This window comes from Ictidomys tridecemlineatus, chromosome 12 (assembly GCF_052094955.1).
Source record: "Ictidomys tridecemlineatus isolate mIctTri1 chromosome 12, mIctTri1.hap1, whole genome shotgun sequence".
In the NCBI taxonomy this organism is placed as follows: domain Eukaryota; kingdom Metazoa; phylum Chordata; class Mammalia; order Rodentia; family Sciuridae; genus Ictidomys; species Ictidomys tridecemlineatus.
This window is the reverse complement of record NC_135488.1, coordinates 99470845-99491783: the sequence shown is the minus strand read 5'-3', so window position 1 is coordinate 99491783 and position 20939 is coordinate 99470845. Positions and strand designations below refer to the sequence as shown.

General features: G+C 47.2%; 1 protein-coding gene across 2 annotated transcripts in view; it reads left to right on the top strand.

Annotated features, from left to right (window-relative positions):
• Positions 1–20939, top strand: part of Plb1 (phospholipase B1) — a 93566-nt gene that overhangs the window by 10095 nt on the left and 62532 nt on the right. Inside the window, exons 9-16 of one of the 2 annotated variants that reach the window (XM_040271525.2) lie at positions 163–261; positions 1213–1269; positions 6253–6324; positions 7177–7251; positions 9255–9318; positions 17112–17170; positions 19138–19211; positions 20687–20730. In XM_040271525.2, the coding sequence (XP_040127459.2) occupies positions 163–261; positions 1213–1269; positions 6253–6324; positions 7177–7251; positions 9255–9318; positions 17112–17170; positions 19138–19211; positions 20687–20730 (544 nt within the window). Of the gene's footprint in view, positions 1–162; positions 262–1212; positions 1270–6252; positions 6325–7176; positions 7252–9254; positions 9319–14704; positions 14827–17111; positions 17171–19137; positions 19212–20686; positions 20731–20939 lie in introns of those variants that run through there. The other variant, XM_078029467.1, reaches the window with a different exon arrangement.

The window sequence follows — 20939 nt, the reverse complement described above, 5'->3', positions numbered from 1 at the left end:
GAAGCAAGCGAAAACTGGGCTTAGCCCATCAAGGTCTCCAAAGCAAGAGGCAAAAGGGACCCTCCCCATAGCTTGTTTGTGCACCATGCATGACCTGCTGGGGCTGGGCCCGCTCTGCTGGCTGACGCTCCTGCATGCGCTCCCCTCTGCTCTCTTCTTCAGGAAGCCTGGGAAAGCCTCCTGGCCTCCAGCAGGTTCAATGGGCAGGAGTCCTTTGCAGTGGTTTTCCAGCCCTTCTTCTATGAGATGTCGCCACCTCTGGTGAGTGAGGGGCGGGAGGCAGCAGGAGCATGGATGGGGAAGGCCAAGGCCATGCATCTGCTCCCACCTCCCTCTCCCACCCTTCCCCTGGCAGAAGCCCTAGCCCAGTCCAGCTTTTCAAAACCCAAGATACATAGACTCAAGGGGCAGTGATGCAAAATTCTCTTATGCTTTCTTACACAATTTCCCCAGGGGATTGCATAGCCACATGAGGCTGGGTAGCCCAAAGGAAAAGAGCAGGGACACAGGCCAGATGGCCCAGCTTTTAATTGGGCTCTGGAATGGGCCAACCAATTAGGCAAGTGGTTTGATCTCTCTGTGCCTTGACTCTGCATCTATAAAACCAGGACTGTTGGTCCGATTCCCTCCCTCTAGGGTGATTGTCAAGGTCACATGACAGGGAGAACTCAGAACAGTGTCTGGGGCTTGGGAAGTGCTCAGTACCCCTTAGCTGTGGTGATTATCAGGTTGGCATTTCCACGGGTACCAACTCTTCTCCTCCCTCTGCACACTCCTCCACCTCCATCCCTGAAGGGAGGAGAGTTTGTGTTTTCCTCTCCCCCAGGTCACGCAGTCCTGGGGTGGGTCCACACTTAACCAAGGCTTCTGAGGGCATCTAAAGATAGCTCCTGCCTCCAGGCCCCCAGCTCACGCCTGTGAGGACCATTGTGTCAACCCCAGGGCTTACCGACATTTAAAGCAATGGTTAAGGAGGAGGAAGAGGAGGGTTAGCCTCCCATCTCACTTCACCATCCTACTTCCACCACACCAGATTGCTTCCCTGCCACCTGCTCCCTCTGTTCCTATAATGCCACCATATCGCTGAGGGGAGGACCTAAGGGACAGAGTTGGGCCAGGCCACCCAGCTCCATGCTAGGGAGTGTCAGCATGTGCAGGGGCCATCACACCCTGGGGCCACACAGGCTCCTATTTTACCTGCTTCTCTTCCAGGAGAGGCCCCTGCACCAGGATCCCACCACCCTCGCCTTGAACCTCTGGAACAGCATGGTGAGTGGACGGGGCTGGGGCTCATGCTAGCCTGGGAGTGGCCCACAAGAGGGGCAGGGTTGCCAGCGCCACAGAGCCCCCTCGCCCTGCCCTGAGGAGGAGGTGCAGGATGTCAGGGGAGCTCGTCGCACCTGGTGCAGGCCCAGGTCTCCTCTGAAGAGTTTGACCCACTGGTCCCAGAGCTGGGCTGCCACCTGCCAGTGACAGGCAGTGGGGGGATAGTGGGGGACCCACTATCCCGCTGCCCCCAGAGTCGGTGTGATAAACCTCTGCTTTAGTGGGGCTCTGGGTACAGGAACTCTTGGCCATATCTATCCAGTGTCCTCACACTTAGATATCCTTGGGTGGATCTAAAGGCCCAGGGGGCACCTGGAACCAGCATGGACTTCAGAGTGGTGAAGATCTGGCTCCCTTCTGAAATCCGAATCCCCTCTCATAGCTGTGTGAACTCAGGGTCTCAGCTCCTTTCTGCAAAACCCTGACAGCGCCTCCACCTGCATGTCCAGTGCGTGGCTTGCTTCTGGCCCACAGTGACCCTGCTGCTCTTTGTGCTGTACCGATAGCGCTCATCCCCACATCCTGAAGCCTCCCAGGGTCTTGGGGTTAGTGGGTGGATGGAATGCCATGCAAGGCTTGGAGCCTTTCCAGGGCACCAGGCAGAGGCCTCTTTTTGTCGTTTATCCCCTGCCCCGCCCCTACCATCAGAGCTGCCCTATTTTTAGAATTCTAGTGACAGAAGTTTGTTTTTCTTCTTCTCTGGATTAGAAACATTTCTTCCATCTCCTCCACTGGGTGTGCTCTCTGGAGTGCACGAGCAGCTACACTTTGGCACGTGTTTGGCACAGAGCAGAGAGGGAAAGGGAGCTTCCTGGCAGTCCCTGAGGACGGAGCCACATTGTCCTTTGGAGAAAGCATTTGATTTCTTTGATCAGGAAGACTATTCCATGGCTCTGATCTTTGCGTAGGAAATTCCCACAGGAAACCACTCCATTGGTGATCTTCCATGGGGGGCAGAGAAGAACCTGGCCCCTCCAGTGGGAGCTGCCCTCCCACCCACTCTCTCTGGGGTGAAGGCTGATTGTTCCATCTCAGCCAGATTCTCCATCCTTCTCCCACATCACCTTTCTCCCGACCAGCAAGCGGGCACCTTCAGCATGCCTGATGGGAGCCAAGGAGTATTCAAGAGATACCAATGTGGCCTCCATCCTCATGGAGCTTAAGTGTGTGGCTGGGAAGGTCAGGGGGCCAGCAGGGATATCCAAGCTGTGTACCCAGAGGCAATATGGACTAGGAGGTCAGGAGAGGCAGTGAATGGGATTAGAAGAGGCTGAGGGTGTTGGGGGAAGTCAGGGAGGACATTCTCAGTGAGAGGACCTTTGTGAGCAAGGGGCATGGAGGAAAGAATGGACCAGATGCAGGAGTAAGAAGGAGGCTGGTCCGGCCAGAGAGGAAATGTGGGGATAGTCATCAGGCCCCGAGAACAAAGGGAGCCCTTGAGTGCAAGACACTGGAGGGAGGCACTGGAGGGAGATTGGGGAAAGTTCCTTTCTCTTTCTCCTTTCATCATGTTATTTATGGTCCTTGGTGTTGATGGCAGCAGGGATGATTATCGCCTTTATTGGGCTGCCGAGGGATGTCCCTGTGCACACAAATAGACATATGCACGCCGTTTCTCCCAACCCACTAGAGGGAAGCAGGGACACCGAGGGGGATAGGAGTCCTCACTCTCAAGGCCAAAGGACTGGGGCACAGTTCCCAAGTGCTCTAAGAGGAGGAAGAGCTTTCCTGGCCAGGCAGCTACCCTACTCTCCCCAGCCCTGGCCAACCCACCACAAGTCCACAGAGCCAGCAAGTCCCTTGAGGCTCCTGCACCAGGAAGGAAGGGAGGAGTTCCCTGTGAGTCCCTAACCTAGTTTCTTCACTGGCAAAATGCCAGGCCATCCCACAGTTGTGCTGGAACTCATGGACAGCTCCTAGAACATGACATGTTAGGGTGAAGGGTCCTGGGCGAGGAGCCAGAAAACCTGAGCTCTGGATCCAGGCCCACTCTTGGTGGTTTCTTGAGGCAAGTCACATGGGTCTCCATTTTCTCTACCTGCCAAAAGAATATAATGACCCTCTGCCAACCTCAGGGGGCTTGTGAAAGCACAGGAGCCTTGGGGTGTCCCATGCCCTTTGGTTCACTGTCTGTCTTTCCCTGGAGCACTGGGAGGGCAGGAATCTCTGGGATACCTCCTAGATTCTGTGGTGGGCCTCACGGGAACCACCAAGGTAAGAGCCAGGTGTGCACATTCTATGCCCACGTTCACAGACACTCAGCCCTGGCGAAGGCCCCACAGGTGTGAGCTCCGAGGGCCAGAGAAGAAAAAGTTGCACACAGCCAAAACACGCCTGGAAGTGTCCCAGCTGCACAGGCCCCCACCCTACCCCCAGGCAAAGCTTAAGCTCCTGGTACCAGAGGAGGAGGACTTTGTGTTTGGGACATAACTCATGCCCTAGCCCTTTCTGCTGCCACTGCCTCAATAATTTCTCAGAATTCTTACCCAATGGTGGCATTGAAAGGGACCCACCCTTAGAGAACTAGCCCCAGATCCTTCCATCAATCACCGACTCCCACCTTCGATCAAGCCCTGAGCAAGGTGCTAGAGCCACGGGGCAGGGTAGGGAGCAAGAAGGATATGTGTGACTAATACAGAGACATGTAGGACAAGGTTCTTCCTAGAAATTGATTTATTAGGAAACCCTCTAAATTTTCCTTCTTTCATATCCTTAAAAAGTAGGCTCAGCTCTGCTGGCTGTGGGGGACTAATCTGTGTTCCATGTCTCTGGTACCTATTCTACCAGAATCCTTCAGACGTCACTTGCTCAAGTTTACTTTCCAGATTATTTTATTGCTTGAATTCTTAAAAGATGGGGGAAAGAACAAAAGCAAAACATATTTTTAAAAATGTGGCCTTCAACCCAGGCCCACTGAACATGCCCTTTGCAAGTGGCCCTGAATGTCCTGGGTGAGCCCTTCCCCTTCTAGGAACTGCCACCATCAGAATAAAACTGAAAGAAGCTGAGGAGCCCAGTTCCTCCCCAGCCCCAGAGCTAAAGAGCTGCCACTCCTTTTCTGACATTAATTATGCCCTCTTATCTGACTCTCCTTCCATTTGGTTAAGCCAGTCCCAGGAGGGGTAAAGTTCCTTCCCGGTTCATGTTCACCGAGCACAGAGGCTAGAAAGGAATTTTGTAAAGGATCTGAAATCCTTATGGCAGGTGCAGACCCATGACTGAGCCAAGGAGGGTAGCCCAGCCAGTAGCCTCCTACATCCCCTGCCAGAGTCCTTAGAAGGATACATGAGGGACAAAGGTGTTACCAGAGCTCAGCACCTTCGGCAGCAGGGTGACTTCAAAACATGAGGCTCCCAAACTGTAGAAAACAGCACATATAGAAGAAGATCTGTGATTCCTCAAAACCATTGTGTTTTCTTTTAAAGCATTTATCTATGTATACTGAATGATTTAAAACAGCAAAAAAGAACTTTTAGAAAACCTTCCTCCTTCATCTAACTCTTCAACCGCCTTTATTTATTTCTTAGTACTTTTCTTGTTGTTGTTGGGGGTGTATCAGGGATTGAACTCAGAGGCACTCGACCACTGAGCCACATTCCCAACCCTGTTTGGTATTTCATTTAGAGACAGGGTCTCACTGAATTGCTCCGCGCCTGGCTTTTGCTGAGGCTGGCTTTGATCCTCTTGATCCTCTTGCTTCCCCAGCCGCTGGGATTACAGGCATATGCCACAATGCCTGGCTCTTTCTTAATTACTTTTACCTAAATTTATAATCTTCTGGTTCCCTTTCTGCTATACCATACTCTTTTGAGGGGGAGGGGAAGGTGCTAGGTATTGAACCCAGGCCCTCAGGCATGCTAGGTAAGTGCTCTACCATGAGCTACACCCCCAGCCCTTTTTAAATTTTATTTTGAGTTGGGTTCCCTAAGTTGCTGAAACTGGCCTTGAACTTGAGATCCTTCTGCCTTAGCTTCTGGAGTTGCTGGGATTACAGGCTTGTATCATTGTGCTCAGATTAGCTTATACCACATAACTTTTGTCTGTGTTGTTAGTAGCTTCATGGTTTTCATTAAAGGAGCTGCCAACATCAGAGCTGGTACCACACCACTCATTCCTATATTGCTAGATACCTTGGTTGGCTGTGAGGGACTAAGCTGTGTTCCATGTCTCTGTGTTTCTGCATCTTGGTTAGAGATATGGGCTTGCTTGCCCCATAACTTGCCCCTTTCAGCTGTGAAAACTGTGACTAGAGGGTCCTCATTCCCTATTGAGAATGGCAGCACATTGTTGGCACCCATGTAGGTGATGGGCGTGGGGCGGGGACCTGGGCAAGGATATGTACTTTACACAGAAGCCACGGATTTTCCCTTCCTTCCCATACCTGTGCTTCTCTCGAAGGGAAATTTCATCACTGAGCTGGCCAAAATCCAGGCAGCAGGAGAGGACAAAAAAAAAATATCCTCGATAACAGGCCCCCAGGCGACCAGGGAGCTGTGCGACCCACCGAGAGAATTTTGTTTGGATCCAGGACAGCAGTGTCATGGTCTAGCTGTGACTAGCTGGTGGGGCTGGCTGGGCCCTACCTCACCCTCTCTGTGTTCAGTTCTTCCTCCTATACTGTCAAAAGGGAGGGACCAGGAAGACCCTATAATGCCAAGAATCCGCTGATTCTTCTCAAACAGTGACTCTCCGACTTGAGCGGGCCTCGGAATCCAGAGGGGACTTGTTACTATGCTGAGGGCTGCACCCCAGCCCCGAACTTCAGACTCATTAGGTCTGGGATGGGGGCAGGGAATTTGCCTTTCTCGTGAGTTCCATTTGGCACCAATGCTGCTGGATCAGTGGTCAAACTCGGAAACGCTAATAAGTGTTTCTTAAGAGTACCTCAGAGGGCTGCTATCTGTTTAAGATCACCTTATTTTCTAGATGGAGCCAGTGGGACAGAAAGATGAGCCACTCAGCACAACAGAGAGGAAACCAGTGAAATGTCCGTCTCAGGTAGGAGGGACTGGGGGGGTGGTAAGGGACCAAGTGACTTTGCTGAGAAGTGGGGTCTTCCCTGATCGAGACTTTAGCCCCCTGAGAGTCTTGGATCTGTTCTTTGCATGTGGGCCACTAGAAGAGTTCTAGAAGAACCAAAGCCCTTCACATCTATGGAAGGCACAGGAGCAAAGGCACTGCTCACCTGGCCACCAGGGATGGTCCCCCTCACCTATTCTGTTTCCCTGGCTCTGTGCTCCAGATGCCATTTCCAGCCCTCCCCTCCCTCTGGGTAGAGAAGGAGTTAGGAATGATGGCATCTCAGTGGTGATGAAGGAGAGTCATTGTGGGTGTGTCCTAAACATGCCTCTGATATGTAGCAGGTGTGTAATTCACATTGCCAAATATGTGGACCAGAAAATGACGGCAAATAAATAAATGAGATGTCTTCTACCTTAATACTAGTTAAAATGTTTAGCTTTGGTAATGAATTGGTACATTTGGGGTTCCTAGGCAGTAAGAAATATGTAATTCACCCTGTTTCTGACTTGGCTTTGGCTGCCAAGAAGCTTAGAATTAATTTCTCTTCTTCAAGTTGCGTGTACTTAGCCTGGTAGCACCAATATCCAGGGTCATCCAAGAGAGAGAGAGACAGAGGTGCTGGCTTGCAAATAGGGCATTTCATCAGTGAGCTCCTCCAGGGAATGATTGGGCATCGCAGGGAAGAGAGGCCAGACAACGGTTTTGTCATTATTAAAAGATGATGTAAATGCTCCCCATTGGCCAAAAGTATTGCTAGATGATAAGCCCTGATTATTAAGAGATACAGATTTCTGGGTCAAGGTTACAACATATTACATTTCCCTGCAGGAGAGCCCCTATCTCTTCACCTACAAGAATAGCAACTCCCCAAACAGGTTTCGAAAACCCCAAGAGAAGCTTGAGGTAAGGAAAGTTCTTTTTGAGACTGACAAATGAGTGGATGGACTGCACACCTTGATGAGTTTTTGGAACCTTCCAAATGGGTTTTATTTTATTTATCTATCTATTTATTTATTTATTTTTGTACTGGGGATTGGACTCAGGGACACTCAATCACTGAGCCACATTCCCAGCCTTATTTTGCATTTTATTTAGAGACAGGGTCTCACTGACTTGTTTAGCACCCCACTGTTACTGAGGCTAGCTTTGAACTCCCCATCCTCCTGTCTCAGTCTCTCAAGCTGCTCAAATGGTTCTTTGTGTCCTGGAATTCCATTTGCCTCTGTGCACACTGGGAGCTGCAGAGGGCCAGAGGCTGCCATAGGCATCTGAAGTTCAGTCAGGGTAGGCTCTGGGAGAGTGATGGGTCTAGTGTGTGGCTAGCAAATCTTCCTACAATACTCTCTTGGAACCACCCTGGCACCTGCTCTTATGGCATGGTGGGGTATTCATGCTGCTTGTTATTGCCTGTTCCCAATTTGTGGGATGCAAGACAGGACTCCTCAGACACTTCCCAAACCTCTGACAAGCACTTCTATGTAAATGTGAACTCTTGATCTGACCAGAAAGCTAGGGAAGGGTAGAGAAAAATGGTGCGGTCTGGAACCAGACAGTATGCAGACCAAATGGCCCTCAGGGGTTGTCTACACCCACAGAGGTCAGGTCACACTCTCACATCTTGCTTATGGCTTATCTCAGGTGTGTCTTTCTGATACCTCCTGTGGAGATTAGATAGGGCACTCTGCACTCCTCTGAGGAGCCAAGAAATACTTAAAGGTGGGTGCCTTTGTTTTGGGGGAACTGGGGACCAAGGTGGGCCAAATTGAATTGGGGCCTAACCCTTGCCTTCCTATTTGACAAAAGAGGGTAAAGTTTATTCCAAGTGATGAAAGTTAAGTTCACGGCCTGGGCCTCCACCCTGAGACCCTGGGTAAAGGACTTGGTGGTCAACTTGGCCCAACATCACAGCTGAGTCACATGAGGAGGCAGTGTGGCCCAGGGGGTAAGATAACTGGCTCTGGACTCTTCTGCTTACTAGCTGGGTGTCAATGAGCAAGGTCCTTGACCTCTCCATGCCTTGTTTTTTTTTTTTTTTTTTTTTTTGTTGTTGTTGTTTTTTTAACCTGGGAAGTAGTGACAGTATCATCCTACCACAGAATTATGAAATCACATGTTAATAAATACAAAGCATTTATAATATTTTTGTGGCATAGCATGAGTCCTATATAAGCATTGCTCTTATTATCACCTGATAGGAGGGAGTAATAAATTCCTTCAGGACACACTTAGGAAGCACAGGCTGTGAACTTTCAGGCTCAGCGAGTGCAGAGACTCAGGGTCAGTACTCCATAACTATTTGTTGACTGAATAAATAGAATGATAGATTGATCTAGGCCTGGGAATAAAAGCCTATCTTGGGACATTACTTGCCATGGGAGGGAGGATGGGCTTCATGCCGAAGTTAATACAGAGTAGTAATTTACTTCTTCAACCAACAAATACTTGTTGAGCATCTACTGTGCCAGCTGCTGTTCTAGGTTCTGGGGACACAAGAATAAGGAGCACAGTCAAAACTCCCTGGCTTCATGAAGAATTTGGGCAGGGGAGCGCCATAGCTGTGTTCTCTTGAGAGAGGCCACTCTGAAGGGACTTGGAAGGCTGCAAGCCTGTGAGCCAGAAGTTGGTGGCTCTGGGGAAAGCTGCAGTGCTCCAGACAAGAAATCACCAAGGCTGAGCTCAGGCAAGGAGGAGGCACCAGAGAGGAGGCGGTGGATTTGGAGCCCTGGGAAAGGATGCTGTGGACAGTGGGATAGGAGGGACGAAGGGAAAGGAGGAAGAGTAAAAGTCACCAAGGTTTTTGTTTTCTAATCTTAAATTATAGTTTTCAAAATAGAGGTCTACTCCCGACCCAGATTCCAATTTAGCACGGTCCATTTCTTCTTATTTCTCTGTGTGTCTCATTTCAGGTGAGAGAAGGAACAGAAATCATATGCCCTGACAAGGACCCCTCCAACACGGTCCCCACCTCAGGTACACAGCTTTTGTCAGTGAATTTTAAACTCATGGGAAGCCTGAAATCATCCGAGTCAGAGCCACCTCAGGACGGCCAGGCAGCCTAACCCCACTATCTGAACTACTCCCCAGGGGATTTGCAAGGACAACAGAAATTGTGCTCTCTGTGTGTGTATTTACAAGGGCACGTGAGTATTTGATTAGTCTTTAAAATATGATAGCATCATTATCAGGAAGCATTTATTGAGCACTGATGCTATGGTAGGCCGTGTTCTGAAAGAGCCCAAGGGTAGTTGAGTGAATTGAGGTCACCATCTCTGATTGGAAAGTGAAGTGACTTTTTCTCCATGAAAGAAAAAGGACATTTAAACTGAGAAAGCAAAACTAGCCAGTCCGTAGCTCCCATCCAGGTTACCTGCGGGTTGCACTTGAATGCTGCACAGTGCCCACAGTACACACACTCCTACAGATGTGCATCCTCGTGCCTCTCAGGATTTCTCAAATATGAGCCTGTTGCTGGGTTCTGAATGTGAGACTCGTGGAATGTTCTATGAAGTCATCAGCAACCTCCTCAAAGAAGTGCTGCCCAAGGACTGCCCCTTTTCTTCCAAACAAGGAACCTAGGAATGAAGGCTTTGTGCATATGGCCTGTGTGATGTCACCTGGTAGCTCTCATGACTCAAAACATTAGCCCAAGAGCATCCGTGCTGTGGGTCCCTGTGCTTGGTCCTGGAGGGTGACTGGATGTGTTCATTTATTTGTTCACTTCATTAGTTAAAGAATGGTTTAATGCCTCCTGTGTACCTTCTAGGAGTTTACATTCTAGTTGATCTATTGCTCTCATGGCTTCAAGATTATCAAAAAGATAGAAAATTAAGTTTGGAGATGTCACAGTGCCTCCAAGGAATTTCCATGGATGAAAAGTCTTTGTGGTCAGATTGACTCCTTGTGCTGTGAATAGAGGAAGTAAATGCCATGGCTTACACTCGCCCTCCACATATGTCAAATTAAGCCAAATGACTGGCAAGTAAATTAAAAATCTTGATATTGACTCTGTTCCATGCTTATAACACATCGTTCACGGTACTTAGTCTCTTTTTCATTGCTATAACAAAGTATCGGAAATTTGATACTTATAAAGAAAAGAGGTCTATCTACTCACAGTTTGGGAAGTTAAATGTCCAACATCAGTTGACCTATCTGTCCAGCCTCCGGTGATATCACCTTGACTGGGTCACAAAGTGGTAGAGAAATGGGAAGGGAATTGGTCATGTGTGGACATGCCAAGTGCATGAGGTGACCACACTTTATAACAACCCACTCTTATGAGAACTAATTCATTTTATGAGACCAGAATTAATGTCTTCCAAGAGCAATGCCCCCAGTGACCTAGTTACCTTGCACTAGGTCCCATCTCTTAGAGTAATACCACTACACTGAGGATCAAGGCCAACACTTGAATCTTTGCGGGACAAACCACATCCAAACCATAGAAGGGACACAGATCTTACCATGAATTTATCTCTAGACTTCTTGTCCCTACACTTAGTGACAATTCATTCCTCTTGGTTAGTTTACCAATTGGACTTTAATAGCAGAAATAAAAGGCCAGCCTTCTACATAGGACCTCCTATGGCAAAAACCCTTACTCAGAGATAGAGATATGTGTGTGTCTGTATATCTGGATAGAGATAAAATGTCAATCTGAATGTTTTAATAGCCATACTTTTTACAATGAAATAAAATCTATTCCTTTCTAATCTTATCACTCTGAAAGGATGATCTATGATTTTGCAATCTTTTGGTTGCATTTTGATTGATAACATTTTGCAATCTTTCTGAATTATGTTTCTGTCATGACAACCAATCCATTAGGGCATATCTCAACATCTAAAAACCAGATAAAATGTGAGCCTCTTTACCGCCTGACCCTGAAGATCCTTGTGCTTATTGGTGCTTAAAGATGAAAGAGTAAGAAATCTCAAGACCTTAAGATCTGAGATCCCATGGTGATAGGGGCTGTTTGAATAAACAGCTAGGTAGATTTAGGGCTTCCTGAGCTAGCTGATGTGACAGGGGACCATAACACTCACTTCATCTACCCGGGGGCAGCACTCCTACATGCGTGTTCCAGATTCTGAATATCTAGAACATTTTTTTTTTCTGGAAAGTGTTATCCAGAAAAATGACCACTGCTAACTGAACAATAATGAAAAACATGTTTCTATGACTAACCATACTTGTTATATTATGATCAACGAGGGAGGATTGGTAAGGAGGCACAGGGCCACCACATTATTTTCCCTTGATAATTATCATGTTTCTAATAAATTCTTTCCCTCTTCTGGAGAACACGTTTGCAGTCATGCCAATTCTGATATATGCCTTGGAAGAACTGGTCACCTTATGTTGATATCTCCAATGCCTCAGCATGTGATAGAAGCCCAGTAAATGTTTGTTGGATGACTCTGAATTACTCTTATTCATCAAATCAATTCTCAGAGTTGAAAAGATCTAAAAAAAATTTAACCAGACCAAAGTGACTTCCATTAAAATTATTTTGCACTATCTTATAACTATTTTGCCTTCAGAATTGTTTTCAAAGCCTTCTTTACAGACCCCTTTCTTAGTGCTCCTCTCAATCCACAGATGCATGGATCTAAATATCACCCAAAATGATATTTCCTAATAGGATAGTTCAAGTCATCACACTCTGTGGCCTTTGGCAGTCTGGGTACCTCATTCTCGTCACGCTTCAATAGCTCATGGGTGATGAACCTCATCCATTGATTTGTGGGGCTTTGAGATAAGATATAGAGAATTGATACATGTAATTTTTTATAATCAATTGGCATTTGGTAGTTAATAAAAAATAAATGCTATTAAGTTTTCCTTCCCAGTCAATGCACATGTGCAATTTGCTGTGTGCTCTCTCTCAAGGGCTTGACAATTTTGTAGACACTTGAATCAATATTTTATGTTACTGGCTGGCTCTCTCTCACATGGGGTTAGGATAGCCAAGAAAAAATATGGTGGGTCTAGTAGCTGACTTGAGGTTTTCCCAGTGAAAAAACTTCCTGCAAATAAGAATGGCCATGAGGAGCGAGAGGGGATGTAGTTTGGTGGCTATCTAGTGGAACTGGCTATCTGAGGTCAAGCTGCTAAGTCCATGGAGAGGGAAAATTTTGTAGCTTTTGAAAATAGGGGTCCCCAAAGCTAATTCTATGCTGCTGTCACCAATATGACAGGCCAGCAAGATTCATTCATTTTAAACCGTTGATTCCTGCTTTAGTTTCCAGTATCATTTATTTAACCCATTTAGCTACATTGAACTCTTCAAAAACTAAAACAGGCAGCCCACTTATAGCACCAGGTGGCCGTTGCTAGCGGTCCCAACCCATTGTGAGCCAGCAGTGTAATGTTCACGTACTAGGTCCTGAAGCTGTTTCTATGGTCACCACCTGCTCATGGCTCCTGTGAGTTGGCCTAGCCTGTCATCAGGAAGTCATGGTGCCCCACAGGGCCAACAGTCTACTCCTCCCCAGGTGCAGCCAGCCTATTGAACAACCTCAAATTCACCCCCAAGACATTTATTCATGTTTCCTTGCCCCACAGTTGTTATCTTTTAAAACTTTAAGAGCTGTAAAATCCCTGTCACAGACCACATAGCCTTTAATTTAATTCTTTTAAATTAATATCTATATATATATTAATTGGCACATAGTAATTGTACATACTTACGGGGTACAGTGTGCCATTTCAATACATGTATACATCGTGCAAGGGTCAGACCAGACTAATTGGCAGACCTACCACCCCGGGCCTGTATCATTTCTTTGTGAATACATTTCTTGAGCTTCTGCTCCGTGCAAAGTATAATCACATAAACTCATACCAAGGACTCCAAGGGCAGAAACAAGGTTTCAGTCTGTGCCAGCAAACTGCCACCACTGTGGAGGTAATTTCACAAATCCTTAATATCAGAGAGTGAATGGGATGGGCAACCCTTGCTGACAATTAAGAGTTGGTTTTTCAGATCCTAGCTGCAGTGGTTTAAGTTGCTGGGGTCCACAAGACAAAACACCAGTGCCCAGCCCTGTTCCTGGGGACAGCTTTCCATGTACTAGAGACTATCTTCCCCATTCCTTACTCTGTGGAAGTTTCCCCGCTCTTCCTAATACTTCATCAGAGCTCAGAGGGCCTTCTGATAAGAGGCTCCCTCTCTGGAAATCTCAATGAGTTAATGATGTGTTTATCAACTTCTTTCAAGGTAATGGACAGTTTGTACCAGATAATGTTTAGCTAATCAGTCCACACAAATTTAATCTTATCTCTAAATGGTTCTTTTTCCAAGGAGAGCAATTTCTAAAGCACTTTGCTGTATTTCCAAGCCATGTCTTTGTCGTATATGATGACATTATAAATCTCCAACCAAGGTCTACAGAAAATTAAACCAATGAAATGCTCTGGAGTCCATCCTAACAATAAAATCCCAGATAAGTCACCTCCTCCCACCCAGGCTGATTCCACTGATTTATTATCTCTTGCTGAGAATCCTTCCAACTGATCAAGTGGAAACCAACTCCCCCCCCCAGCCCTGAAACAATTTGTCTCTCTTTTTCTACACACACACACACACACACACACACACACACACACACATACAGAGAGAGAGAGAGAGAGAGAGAGAGAGAAATGGACAAATTTAGAGAAAGGATTGGCCAATTTCAGCCATCTTTTTAGCAAATCATAATAACAAAGCTTTTTGAAGCAAATCTGTCCATCTCGTCCATATTTTACTAGCCTCCAAAGATTTCCCCTAACCTTTGCATACCAGCTCGTGTTCAGAGAATTCATTCTATTGTGGCAGTAAGAATGTAGTGATTCACTGTCATCACTAGGAGCTAAAATAATCCATCTCAGGTTGAGGGGGAAGGGGCTTATTTTCCATTTGGCTGCCTTTTTGACCCACAGCCTGACTCCTTTGAGAAAAGGTCGTTTTCAAGGTCTCTAGCTTAGCTCTGTAGATGTGTGCTAACATGTGCAGCTGACTTTGTGATTGATATTGTTCTTCTAACCACACAGTGTAGCTGTGGAAGGCTGGGAGGTATCAGGTATGATCATGTAGAAGGTGTGTGTGTGTGTGTGTGTGTGTGTGTGTGTGTGTGTGTGTGTGTTCAAGGCATGGTGACCAGGAGGAAGGAGGACTCAGAAGGAGGTCACTCAGTGAACCCACCCTCCAGCTTTACACTATGGCTGCAGTTGTGTAAGAACCAATTTGCACATAGACATGACAGGAATGGCCCTGGCCTTTTCATCTACATCAAAGATAAGCCACTGTCAACAGCTTCAAAAATCAAGAGTGTCTCTACCATTAGTTCTCAAAGTGTGGTCCCAGATAGGACTGGCAGCATCAGCAGTACCTGGGAATTTGTTCGACTTGCAAATTCTTGGACTCACCCCAGATCTTCCGAATCAGAAATTCTGAGGGGGCCCCGGCTGCCTGTGTTTTAACAAGCTCATCAGGTGACTGACGCAAGATCGAGTATCAGGACTGCTAATCTGAATATTTTGTATGCGTATATTCAGAACTATGTCAGTTTGTGTCCTATCATAGGAAGTAGCAGGGACTTTTCCTGTAACAGCAAATGCTCATGGGCATGGCACTTCCTCCCGTACAGACAGCACGGCCAAGGCATCTCATGGGAGGAGATAAGACCTGAAGGTGCTTCTGAGCATCCTTTCCTCTGAATGCCATACAGCCTGCTATGCAGATATCATTACTCAACCATGATTTGGGTGTTGAGGGCTGCTACGGGTTGATTGTAGTCCAGCTATGCCAAAAGGATTGCCCGTGATTCACTGCAGCAGAGAAAGCTGCCCAGGAGGCCTCCTGAAGACCACTCCAGTTTATTCATCTCAAGCCATGGGCCACTTAAGATAGGCTTCTTGTTCCAGGGTGGGCCAGCCCCTGGAGCTAATACTATATGAGGCTTCTTCCAAAGCAGGAGAACTATTCTAACAACTTAGTAGTGCAAAGATGAAGCCATGGCAAAGTCAGGGTGACCTTGGGAGTAAGGTATTTGGGGGAGAGGGAGGAAAGTTTATGACTGAAGGGACAGAGTTATATATATGGCATGAGGAATTCTAGGTGTGGTTCCCAAAATGTGCTTGGGATGTTGACATGTGTGTGTTAGGCAAAAGGGATAGATACACATAGGGTAGATGCATGTATGTTCATAAATACATACACAGCAACACTCATCTTCATCTCCTGACTTGTTAGCCAGGAATAAAAGACCCGCATCCCTAGGCTACCTTTCCAGTATTATTTTGTGTTAGTCTCACAAGTCCTTAAACCAAATTGTACCACTAGCTGTGCTTTAGATACATACATTTTACTCTACTGTAGCCCCTCTACCCTTCCATCCAAAACACCTTGCCCTCCCAGACTCATCCCACCATTCCCTGGGGCCTAATTCATGTGATGCCTTTTCTATGAAGTCTGCTCTGACATCCTCCCCTGCCATGCCCCTGGGGAGCCCATCCCTCCAGCTCTGGACCTTCTTAACAATCTACACCTCCTACAGTGCTTATCAAGCCATAATCTTCATAAGTAGGGATGCCCCCACACTCTCCATAGCCTATGAGCTATGGGAGAGCCATCTCCATTTCTGGTCACTGTGTTGTCCTTAGAGCAGCAGCTGCTGCCTGGTGCCCAGCATGCTTGTTGCTGGAGTCAATAGCTACATGACATTATGTGATAAAATGCAAGAGATTCTTAAAAAACTAAGAAATTTTTTAAAAACATTTAAATTATAAAATCTGATATAAAACAGTTTATTACTTCTTCTCCAAAAGGTTAAGCATAGTATTATCATATGATTCACCAATTCTACTCTCAGGGTAAATAGCCAAAATAATTGAAAGTAGTTTTCAAATAAATCTTTGCACACAGATGTATATGGCAGAACAAATGCCCTTGGATGCATCAATGGGTAAAGAAAAGTGGTATGCCCATTCAGTGTAATACTACTCAGCTATGAAATATCTGGCATATTGATGTATCCAATCATACAGTTGAACCTCAAAATCATTATGCAAAGTAGAAGAAGCCAGACACAAAAGGCCCTATATTGTGTAACCTATTTATCCTAAACATACAGAATAAGTAAATTCATAGAGAGATAAAAGCAGATTACTAGTTGCTAAGGTCTGCAGGGAGGAAAGATGGGAAGTGATTTCTTGATGGGTACAGGGTCTTCCTTTGGGGTAATCAAATATTCTGGAACCAAATAGCACTGCTAGTTGTACATTATGATTGTTAACCTTGAAATAGATTATGTTTGTTGACTTTTACCTCAATTTAAAAAAAAAAAAAACTCAGTGGTAAAAGTACTTCCCTTTTCACTCCAGAGAAATTGAGTTGCTCTTTCATAGGATGATGTAACGTTTTATCCCAAATCACATCAAAGCCTGGAATAGATTAACTATGGATTCCATCTCCACTACAATTCCTTCTTTACTCACAAATAGCCTTGTAGCATCTGTGTGACCCACAAAGCAGAAGCTCCCCTTTTAGAGCTCCTACCCTCTGCACCCAGGTGCCCCAAGGAGGAGACCCACACTTGGGCTCCTGGCTGCCATTGCTTACCAGCAGGATGGGAATTTCAGATCTTTTGTCCAAAGCGTGTTCCTTAAACTCACTTTCTCTCCATTTTCCTGGAAGATGTTCACTGGTTTTCAGGGGAGAGAGGTCCAGAGATTTCCTGGAACTCCTACGTGCCATTCACTCCAGCTTGTATTCTTAGTTCATAGGCTGAAGGCGGCTGACATCAAGGTCATTGGAGCCATAGGAGACTCTCTCACGGTAAGTTACTCTGATTTTAGAAGGGAAGGGTGGGAAGGGAGGTTTTGATGGATTTGAGAATGTGGAGAAGGAAATGGAGAGAGGAAGTTTCACTCCTGGCTCTTAAAGATGGTCATGTCCAGGCCTCATCTCTGGGCCTTCCCCATTCTATCTGCCCACCCCAGCATCCAGCGTTCCTGGCCCACCACGTTTTCCCGTGTCTACTCTGACCTCATCACTCCCCCTCCCCCCATACTGGAATGAATGGGAAAACAAGAAGTGGAAGGACCTTTGAGAGAGTGTGGGTGGCAGAAGTGGCCACCCCAAGTCACACAGCCCATCAATGGTAGGAGCATTGGACTAGGACTCCTGGCCATGGTGTAGAAGTCTTCAGACTCAGTGCTTTGATTTGTCCATGTAGGAAAGCTGAAGGAAGGTGCTGAGGCAGGGGAGAGGAGGCCCTGGGACAGGGACAAGTGCTAACGGGGGCAGGGAGGTACAGGGGTGAGAAACTTCCGGAGTCAGTGGAAGAGGTGCATGTTCCAAAGATAACCAAGCCCATCTCTGCAGCTGCCCCATGGTCTACCCTAGACATCACAAAAAGCAATCCACAGAGAACAGAATCAGGCCCTTAGAGAGCCTGGATCTGGGGTGTCCAGATGTCTCCAGACATAAGCACCCATCCAGAACCCAGCTGCTCTTCCCTGAGGGGTTAGTAGAGTGTGGACTCTCCCCAGGACTGGATGACACCTTTCCTGTCTGTGCCTGTTCACAATGACATTAGCTTCCTCAGTATACCCACAACAAGAAGTCTGACTTTCCTTACATTCAGCCAATAAAGAAGGTGTAGTGAGTACCAAAGGCCACCCAACTTGTGCCCAGGCCAGAACTCAGGGATCTAAGTCCAGGATCCTACCCTTGTACTGTGGCAGCCTCCTCCATGGCCCTCTGCAACTCCTTACCCCCAAGGCCCCATTGTAGCTGCACAGAGGCACCTTCACACACTGCTCATCACAGCCACATCCTTCTCAGTGGGGCCTGACGTCCCCCCCCATCTAACCCCCTGGGCTCCTGAAAGATGCTCTTAGGAAAAGGAGCCATCAAGAATCCTATGGCTTGCCAGGCACAGTGACACATATCTGTAATCCTAGTAACTTGGGAGGCTGAAACAGGAGGACTATAAGTTCAAGACCAGCCTCAGCAAATTAGTAAGGCCCTAAGCAACTTTTCAAGACCCTGTCTCAAAGTAGAAAAAAAATATAATAATAAAAAGGGCTGGGTATGTGGCTCAGTGGTTAAGTGTCCCTGGATTCAATCTCTAGTACCAGGAAAAAAAAAAAAATCCCATATCTGCTCAGGACTACCTGAGGAGGCAGCATCTTGAGTGTGACATACCAAGCAGGTAGCGTAAGAATTGGGTACAGAAGATTGGGGAGCAAACCCTGGGAGCATCCTCAACACGCCCTTTAGAATGACTCTGCTCAGGAACAGCATGCTTCAGGTGAGGGACATGCACCTGGAGAGGGGTTCACACTGTAGGGTTTTAAAAAGCCCTACTTTCAGCTGAATTAAGAAACATGGATTTCATCATATTGCTATTTTTAAAACTGTACATGTATGAGACATAAGGATATGAAAGGATTATGGTATGTTTCCTTTTAGGATGTATTTCACGACTTTAAAAACCGAGGAACATAGGACCCTGAAATAGGCCCGCTAAGGAATACATGCCATGGCTTGTTTTGAGCCCTGGGCTTGCTGCTTGCCCTTGGTCCTGGCCCAGGCAGCCCTTCTCAGGATGTGCACAGTGCCAGGCTTTCCCCAGGGGAGCCTTTCTGAAGAGGCAGGAAGTGCCTGCAGATGTGGCGCCATCTAGATCTGGACTGCAGAGAGCATCCAGGCGGTGGTGGCTGGGATGAGAATGAGGAGGCGGGCAGCTGGGGGACCCAGGGAAACCGGGGAACTCATGCCTCATTGTTCCCTCTCAGGCAGGCAACGGGGCCGGGTCCAAGCCTGGGAACCTCATTGACGTCCTAACTCAGTACCGAGGCCTGTCCTGGAGGTGAGTGAGGGCACAGTAGGGCCCTGAAGACCGCAGAACCTTCTAGAAAGCAATGCTTCAAGAAGGGAATGGGCCTCCTAGTTCTTTTCCATGACTAAATTCTAGGTTTGAGGAAGGTATTTACCAGCTCCCTCAAACCCCCATAGTCCCTAATACAGAAGGTAAGATCTGAACAGGAGTGGGGAGTGGGGAGTGGGGAGTGGGGGAGAAACCACATAAATGTTTGGGTTGGAAATGCTTCTCTGTTTTCTGTTTCTCCCTCTGTGATGTAATCTCAGAAGGAGGCAGTGGCCTGAGTGACCAGTGGGTCCTGGCTTTGAGAACTGAGTTGTATCTGAGCCCCACCTACCCAGCTCTATGTGACCTTGGGCACACGTTACTTAACCTCTCTGAGCTTGTCTCTTCATCTTGGATGCAGGGATAATATTATTGCTCAAGCGCTGTCTAAGGATTAGTGAGAATTTAAGTGTCCTGCCCAGTGCCCAACACAAAATAGGTCTAAATGGTAGATGGGATCATTATAAATAGCCTTCATTCTTCAGAGGAAGCAAGGCTCAAGAGAGGGCAAGCAACCTGTTCAAGATCACACAGCCAGATGATAAAAGAAAAAGAAACCAAGAAGATGGTTCCTGACCCTATTTGGCTCATTCTCCCAACACATATTACTTCAGGCAGGCTGATCCTGCTCTCCCTGTGGTCTAACCACTGCCACAAGCTGTGGTGAGGAGGACTCGCACTGTGTGATAAAAGGCTGGCTCAGGCACATTTGGTGTGTCCTCAGCCTGGAATGTGGCATCTCCATCCTGCACCGGCTTTAATCCAAGTGCAGAATCCCTGGCTTCCTTTTCATGTTGCGCAGTTAAATCCCAAACATGTGGGGAACCTTTTTGATGCTTCTAGCTGTACTTGGCACAGAACAAGAGGATACAGAAGAGCAGAGATTCTGGATAATGCCATGTATTTCCATGCCTAGGCACCCATCTACCTTTGGTCTTGTTGGAATTTGAGCACTGGACTGGGAGACGGCTTTCATCTAGACCATGCCCTTTAAAAATGACTTTTAAATAGAAAGAAAAGAGAGCAGGGAAAAATTTTTACATTGTATTTTTATAGTAACAGGCAGCTGTGGTGGCTAGTTAGGGAAGGGCTGGCAGAAGAATGGCCACTGTACCTTTGGAAAGCAGGGTGTGGGGAACCCACCTAGTCACCCCCACCCTCTGCAGACAGGTCATCGGAGCTCAAAGTTCAAAAGCAAACAAAGCAGCCATGACAGCTTAAATCCATTTTTGGTGTAGATGTGACAATTGGTGGGAGAGGGAAAAGCATTGTACTCTGGTTTGTTGTTCAGTCCTTTACCTAAATGATGGGAGAGGGCCCGCCCTCTGGCTGTCTTTCAGGAGAAAGGTCTGTTCTGATTGTCTGAAGCTGTCAGCATCGCTGGCATTTAAACCTCCGTTTTCTTTTTTGGTTCCCAGTGTCGGTGGAGACCAGAACATCAGTACCGTGACCACCTTGGCCAGTGAGTAGCGCAGCCTGAGTGCCTTGTGGCAGGCTGGGGGACCTGCGCCCTCCGCAGCTTCTCCTGGAGCGAAGCGCGGGCGGCGGGAGCCAGCTGCGTGCAGTAGGGGGCGCTGCTTCCCCAAGGCTGCCACCGCGACCCAGCTTTCTGAGTGGGATTAAAACTTTGGAGTTTGGGGTTTTTGAAGAAGGAGAATAAGAGAGGGAGGA